This window comes from Gracilinanus agilis, chromosome 1 (genome assembly GCF_016433145.1).
Source record: "Gracilinanus agilis isolate LMUSP501 chromosome 1, AgileGrace, whole genome shotgun sequence".
Classification (NCBI taxonomy): domain Eukaryota; kingdom Metazoa; phylum Chordata; class Mammalia; order Didelphimorphia; family Didelphidae; genus Gracilinanus; species Gracilinanus agilis.
This window is the reverse complement of record NC_058130.1, coordinates 189,230,229-189,237,728: the sequence shown is the minus strand read 5'-3', so window position 1 is coordinate 189,237,728 and position 7,500 is coordinate 189,230,229. Positions and strand designations below refer to the sequence as shown.

The 7,500-nt window shown below is 46.9% G+C and overlaps 1 protein-coding gene across 1 annotated transcript in view; it reads left to right on the top strand.

Annotated features, from left to right (window-relative positions):
* Nucleotides 1–2,986: 2,986 nt before the first annotated feature.
* The window catches only part of DMRT3 (doublesex and mab-3 related transcription factor 3), a 27,728-nt gene continuing 23,214 nt past the window's right edge, over nt 2,987–7,500 (top strand). The window contains exons 1-3 of the mRNA XM_044678460.1: nt 2,987–3,202; nt 6,102–6,276; nt 7,189–7,366. Coding sequence (XP_044534395.1) covers nt 2,987–3,202; nt 6,102–6,276; nt 7,189–7,366 — 569 coding nt within the window. The remainder of the gene's footprint in view (nt 3,203–6,101; nt 6,277–7,188; nt 7,367–7,500) is intronic.

Genomic DNA, 7,500 nt, shown 5'->3' with positions numbered 1-7,500 from the left:
TTAGTTTCTTCACCTGTCAAATGAAGATAACATTCCTTGCCAGGATTGTTGTTTTGAGGAAAGTGCCATGTAAACTTAAAAGTGCTAGATAGAGAAGTAATATTGAAAATTGAACTTTATAAATCCTGTCCAGAATCTTTGCCCTCTAGATTCTGTCCAGCTCTGCATCTCTAATCCTGTAATCTGACAATGTCTCCTCCCCCATGTTTGGCCTAAATGATGCTAATGTTTGTCTCCTTTTTAACCAAAAACAATATTGCTAAAGGATTTTATTCAGAGCAAAAAACAAAGGGGGAAGGGGTTTACCCCTTAAATAAGTCAAACTACAGTGCAATATGCAATAAATAACCTGAGCTGAGTAAAGCCATTTGCCTGATCCCAAGAAAGATGTAACCATTTTCTCTGAGTGAAGCATATATAAACTTTACTCCATTTTTGAGTGAGAATCAGCCAAGTTCCTTCATTGTGATTAGCACACTCTCTTAGAAGATGGTTTATTTTTAACCTCCCTCCCCCCCCCCCAAAAAAAAGACTATATAGTTCAGCTTGCTTTGGGATAGATTCTTCTTATTGAGAAATTCCCCTCTTCTAGCAAAGGGGGCTCTCCATATCCTGAAGACTAGAGTGCTCTCAGGACGGGATCTTAAGCAAAAAGCCTACCACTAAACTCAGAGGCACGCCAGGAAACTGCAACACAACACAATGGGAAAGTTTCGGGTCTGAAACTTTAAGGAGTTTACTCTTTCTAACCCTCAGCTCAGGCAAACCCAGTATACAGAATAGAGTGAGGAAACCTCATCTCTTCATTTGCCCAGTGAATGAATGGTTCCTAAAACCCTAGCTTAGTTAGAAGTTCTGCTGCAAGAAACTTCAGATTCCAGTGGGAAAAGAAAAATTGTAACTAGGTAACATTCAAGTGAACCAGTTCACTTTTGCTCCCTCCTGTCACCCCACTCAATGTAGCTCCCAACCCTCTGCTGCAGGAATGAGAAATTTATCAGGTGGATCCTGCCCAGAAGAAGCCATAATGAAATAATCATTTAAAAGTGACTATGTGCCAGGCCCCTGGGGTTTGGGTTCCAGGAAGATGCTAGGAATCAAGTCATATCTATTTTTCGGGGGGAGGGGCTCCTTGCTGCTCTCTATAAATTGTCCTTCAGGAGGGGTAGGAGAGGGGATTGCATGAATATAGTGAGGATCCAGTGCGATCTTTGCAAAGCCCTTTGCAAACCTTAGCTAGAGGAATGCTATCATCTGTTATTATTTTAGACCTGTTATATTTCCCCGGGGTGGAAAATCCTTCCATGGATGCCCATCTACAACTAGTCTAATTTATAGTCTCAAAAGAGTTACCTATGACGCACTGACATATATTAACTGTATGCCCTATATGTACCCATGCCAGGCTTTGAACCCAGCCCTTCCTGAGGCCAAGGCAAACATCACTGATCTTGCTACAGGGTTTTAGAAGTAGGGAGAGCAAGCCATTGAACAGACTTCTAAGTCTAAGACATTGTAAAAGGCTTAAGCAAGCCCAAACTCTATGGCCCAGCCCCCTCATTTTATAGAGGAAGAACCCGAGGACGAATCACTTGAGGTAAGGGGCAGGTCTGACGTCCTGCAGTGACTGGAAGATCCCAGAGTATTATTCAGATCTAACTGTTCCCAGAAACTGGTGGGGGAGAGAAAGAAAGACTTGAAAACTCGCTAGCCCCAATATAGTGCTTACGTCTACATAAGGTAAAGCAGGGTTCTGGCAATGAGGAAGAGAGAGCAGTGGGCACTGATAAACCCACCCTGACGCTGCCGCAATGCCAACTGATGTTAGTCAAAGACACCCTGGCAGAGCAAGGCTGCAGCTGCTTCCCTCCTCCTTCGGACCCGGGTCTCATTTCCCCATCTTTACACTCTCCTGCCGAAGGCACGGCTTACCTTTGGCCCTGGGATTTTAATTTAGGGAGCCCCGCTACAAGGAGGTGGTGGTTCCGCTGAGCCTAGCCAGCATCTTTCATGATTACTAGGAAGAAAGCGTTTCCTTTTCCTGATATTTTCAAATGAGCAAGTGGTTTCTAAGGGCGAGGAAGAACGGGAGAGAGTCGAATTCGGGAAGAAGAAAATTGTGAGAGTTAAAGGGAAGGACACCTGAAGAGTAAAGACTTTGGAGAGTTCGAATTTTCCATCTCGAGTTTCGCTCAAATGACGGAAAATTCACTCTGTGGGATCTCCAGGCCCACTCCCACTCCTCGTCCCACTTTCTTCAAAAGCAACAGAGAGAAGAGACATTTCTTTTAAAAGCAATTCACAAGTCAGAGTCCTTTTTGTATTAAAGCACGTGCGTGTATGCACAGCGGTTGTGTCTTCCTTTTGCGCAGACAAGAAAAGTCACGCTTAAGAAAAAAAAAAATCAGAAAACATTCGAAGTTCGCCAGCCCCCAACCTGTTACTTTCTTTTGCCATAATCGTGCTTTCCTCTCCCTAGAATGGTGAATTGTACAAGCTTTCTCTCTTGTCTGTTTCTTTTAAGTTTAGAAGTGTACTTAAGAAAGAAGGCATGAACGAACGAAAGACGAGAGGAAGAGGGACAAAAAAGGCAGAAGAAGGGGAAAGGAGCCGGTTAGGCTTGATAGGAGAACCGGGGAACCCATTTCCAAACACGCTGTAGGAATAACATGTACCACTCCTCAGAGGGTTGACTATTTCCTCACCCTAACTGCATTTCCATCCGGATTATACCCAACCCCACCCCATTCTCCCTTTTCTCTGGAAGAAGGATGATTACATGTAGCTAATTCGCTCCGCGGAGAAGAGACAAGGTTGGGGAGCCGACAACTTTAGTGCTGTCCATCGTTTCCACGGACTCTCAAAAGCAGAGGACAGACAAGAGACCAAAAGATAGGTTTCCCCCCCTCTAGAACCAGCTATCACTCCTCGGGAAGTTTACCTGAGTCTCTCACTTAGACGCCCCCCTCCCCATTTTCCCACCAAAATGTACGCGTCTCCGAGTCAGGGCTGGTTCGCAGGGCCACCAATCAAAGAGGAACCTCTGGCTCTCTTGGGCCTCCTACGTCGTAATTGCCTCTCCCTTGCCCCGGGACGGGGCGAAGAAAGTGAAATAACAGCGGGAAATGATCCCGAGTTTCCCAAGGGACACCCATCCGCGAAATTCCAGGCCCCGCTGTTTCCCCGAGGGGCACCCTGGGCTGTAGCTCAGGACTGAGAGGCGGCCTGCGGAGCGCAAACCCTTTCTCCAAATATTTATGACTAGTGGGCAGCCACTGACCTTTGGTAATTCCTTCTCGGCAGCAGGCGCTTCCCTAGCAGTTAACTGCGCCCGCTCTGATTCATTAGCAGTGCGCTCCCGCAGCCCCGCAAGGAGGGCTCGGTGTCACTAATTTCAACTTAGCTCGGGAGAGAGGCTGTCGAGGAGTTCCCTCGGGTTGATGTGTGCTTCTTTCTTGAAGTAATTATGTGAAAACAAGGACACAGTGCCACCGAAAGTAACAGGCTGTCTGGCCAATCCTAGCCCCCCAGCCTCTGACCGTACATCTTTTTTTTTTTTTTTCTTTTAATTTGACACTAGCCTAAGAATCTTTCCGGAGAGGCAGGAGAAACGGGAGTGTATGTCAGGTCCAAAATGTGGGTGTAGAGAGGGGAGGGAAGGAAGCGCGGGGGTGGGAGTGGGGGGTAGAGAAATGATTTCTAACCTTTACAAAGCAGAGATGCTTTGGGGTTCATGGTTGGATACCGTCCCAAATGACTGCTTCTCCAGTAACAATAACGCTAGTTACCGTGGCTATAGTGAGATGGGAACTAATCTCCTCTCGCAAGACAGGATATTAGCAGCAATGTGAATTCTACAAAATAGAACCTTTCCGCTTCCATATCTTCGCCTGGGACGTTATAAAATTAGGTCAACGAGTTGGTGTTTCCTCCCTCCTCCAAGAGCCCTCTGGTCTCCCCGAGAGAAACTAGATAAGGCTAGAAAGCACCTTACCGTGTATGCAAACACACATATTTTCTTTATACACACACACATTATCGTCCACCCTTTAGCCATTAATACTTGTCACACTGGAATTCCGCTCAGTTAATCGTGGTTAAACACATCCACCGTAGGAGAACGTGAGTGGATTCAGTCTAATGAAGTTACATTTACGTCCTTTTTTTTTTTAATCCCCCCCTCTTCCCCTCCCATTCCAATTTCTTTGATGATTTTTCCCATAAGTGTATAAGCTGCTTGGACTTAGTGGAACCAAGCACTCTCCCCTTAAACGTTATTTGGACCATATGCTTTCCACATTCATTCCCGCTCAGGCTATTCTTCTGGGTACTAACTGCTAACACGTTATAGTCACCTTGAAATTTCCTCTGCTATTTTCCAATTAAAAGCTTAATAGCCCTGGAAACGGAGTTCATGTGGTGAAGTTTACCATAGCCCCTTGTTCTGGAAGGCTTTCTGCTGGGATCCCATTATGTGCTTGAATAAACCTTTTCTGCAAACAGAAATGGGACTCGGGGTTGTCAGGTGTTGGGTTACAATAGACTTTCAGGCAGGGGACATTTTACTAACATAAATACAAACCTGTCCCTATAGGGAGATGTTGTCAAATACTGGGATATGGAAAACATTCCCATCAAATATGAGAAAAGGATTACTGCACTATATCAAATGAGTATTTAAATCTTAGCCCCCAATGTGCACTCGAGTGAAACTGGGGCCCCTGAACCAAAGAATACCAGAGAATTTTAATGGTAGGAGATAAACGTGGATAGGTGATAGGGGGAGGAAAGGGGCTTGCTTTGGACCTTGAAATCTTCTCTAGTACTGGCGTAGATGAAAAAAAAAAATCTTTATCGCACATTCTTATTTGGAATGGATGTTGATTGGAGAAATGCAGAGCGAATGTCTTACTTGCTTAAACCATCTCTGATTAGAGTCGGCCAGTGTCGTCTACGGTCTACAGCGACCCAGGGCATTTCAGTGTGGAGGTTCCAAGACCTATTTTATTCTCCCTCTTTAATTCGTTCATCACGTGGAGCGGGTTTGTGCCAGCCCTCCGCTTCTCCGGGTCCTGGAGAACAGAGTAGACTGTATTATTATTTTCCTTGAACCTAGCGTTGCTCTAGCGGACAGTGGGTGGTATTTGACTACCACCTAACTGTTCCAAATGCTTTTCTATTTCCCTCTTTCTCTAAGGTTTTTTTTTTTTTTGGGGGGGGGTGGTGGCGGGGAGAAGAGGCTGGAGCTGAGAGGTATTTGCTGTGTATTTAGTAGAAACCTTTTCTGTGAAGTTACGAGCATGTCAATTCGAAGCAAAGGAATTCCTGGGGGTTGGGGGTGGGTGGGGTGGGTTGGAGATGGTGTTAACAGAATCAATGCCCCGTCAGGGCTGAAGTTCGAACTCCAGAACAGAAACAAAACCTGCTAAATTAAGCAGGGGGGTGACGAAAGCAGGCTTCTCTCGGGCAAGTCTCTCCAGGGTTTAGGGTCACCGACAGCTGGACAGAATCGCAGCTCAGATGCTCGTTTGCTCAGCTTTCTAAGGAACTGGCACTTCCCACCCACGCCCTAAAATGCTAAAAGTATTGTTTGAATTCTAATTCCAGAACACCTTAGAATAATAATTTTAAAAAATGAATGCAAACACAATTGCTTCGCTGGGGAAAGGATGCGACAACTGCACAAACAGCTGCTCATTATTCCTACTTTTCTTTCCCTCCCATATGCTTTTGATAATGAGTTTCAAGGCTGAGAAGTAAACGTACAATTGAATTGTTTGCACACATAGGCACTTATGAATATGAACCTGCATGTGAATATACATAAGCAGATTCAGAAACACCCTTTCACAGCATTTCCCTGCTTTGTTTGGAAATTGGCCTTTTCCCAGAAAGCGAAATCACAGTATACACTAGCCTAATGCACCTGACGGTATAATTTTACAGAGTTTACTGTAATCACTGCTGGAAAGTGTATGTGTTTGCCTGTTCATTTTCAGGGCAACAGAATGAATTGTAGTCTTCCCCAGGAAGGGGGAAAAAGCCTCTCCACAGGAAGAATCACAGATAGTCTCTGAAATGTTTATGTGTTTGTCCAACAGAAAAGGATCAGCCACAAGTTAGCAAGGATCACGGACTGTGTTGAAATGCTGGCCCCAAGAGCAGTACAAAATGTTTTCAAAACTTCCAGCCTTGGCCGTCTCTCGCAAAGACAGTTGCAGAATCGGAAGCGGCCTCGCTTGGAGTCATTTTCCGAAGCTTGTTTTGGCAGTCTCTGTAGTGACCAGCACTCGAGTCCTCTTTAGACAGGGCAAGATCCCAGAACGGGGCCCAGAAACAATCGGGGTGTGGTGACTTGAGAGACAGAGTAGTCCTTCAAAGCTGGAAGAAGCAAAAGGGCCCAACGCGTAACTAAATAACCGAGATCCCAGAGACTTGCGTTAGATGAAATGAGATCTCCATTTGGCTGTTTTAATAGCTATTGGGAAGAAGAGGGGAATTAAACTCCGGGGGCTTTCTAGGATACTTAGTCTGTAGTGCAGCTTCTCCAATTTTCTGAGAGTTAGATCTAGAATTTTCTAAAAGAGTCACCACCAGAGCTGTTCATAGGCCTTTAGGGATATGGTTTGGTTGAAAATTGTGGAGTAGGGAGGGGAATTTACTTCAGCGAGTTCTCCCTTTCGAAATAACCAGCGTAATGGGCCCGCTAATCGGCGCTTTGCCTTTGCCTAGTAGGGTTTCTGAGATTCATTTCTCTCATCTGAAGCAAAAGGAAAAAAAAATACTTGTTGAAGAAGCATTCTTTTTTTGAGATCAACTTTCCAGACTACCCTCCTCCCTCCCATCCCTCCTACTCTCTTCCCTGCCCCTCCCACTCTACCATCCCAAACTTCCGGGGCAAACTTTTCTCCGGCGTCTAGAAAGGCCTCAATTGAAAAGACTTCGGTCCTGCCTTCTCTCCACTGGGAGGGAAAGAACTCACTGGGGCTATGTGTCTAGAGGCAGCAGCCAAGAGATCTCCGCCATCACATCGGTCCCAGAAGGACTGAGGGGCGCTAGAGGGAAGGGCCACGGTTCTCTCCCTCGCTCTCCCCCTCCGGCTCCGCCCCGCGCCCCCCTCCTTGACACCCCCCCCCACTCCCTCCCTATCCCGTGGCTTTCGGGTTCGTGCCACCTCTACTGTAACAGCAGCCTGTCGAAAAGCAGGCGGGAGGAGGGAGAGAGCTGGGAGCGCCCCCGTGAGTGAGGACAAGCTGCATGTAGGTGGCAACAGAGGTGACAGTGCAGGGATCGGAGTGAAGGGAGAAGGAGGGAAGAGGTGGGGGGTGGCGGCGGGGAACCGAAGAAAGAGCCGGGGACCCCGGGGGTGGGGGTGGGAGGGAGAGAGCAGGGTTGGGGGAGGGGAGGAGGGGAGGCGCCCGGCCCCGAGGAAGCGCGCAGGAACGCTGCAGTCGGGCTCCAGACGTCAGCGAGAGCTCTCGCCCTCTCCAACCAGCCGCC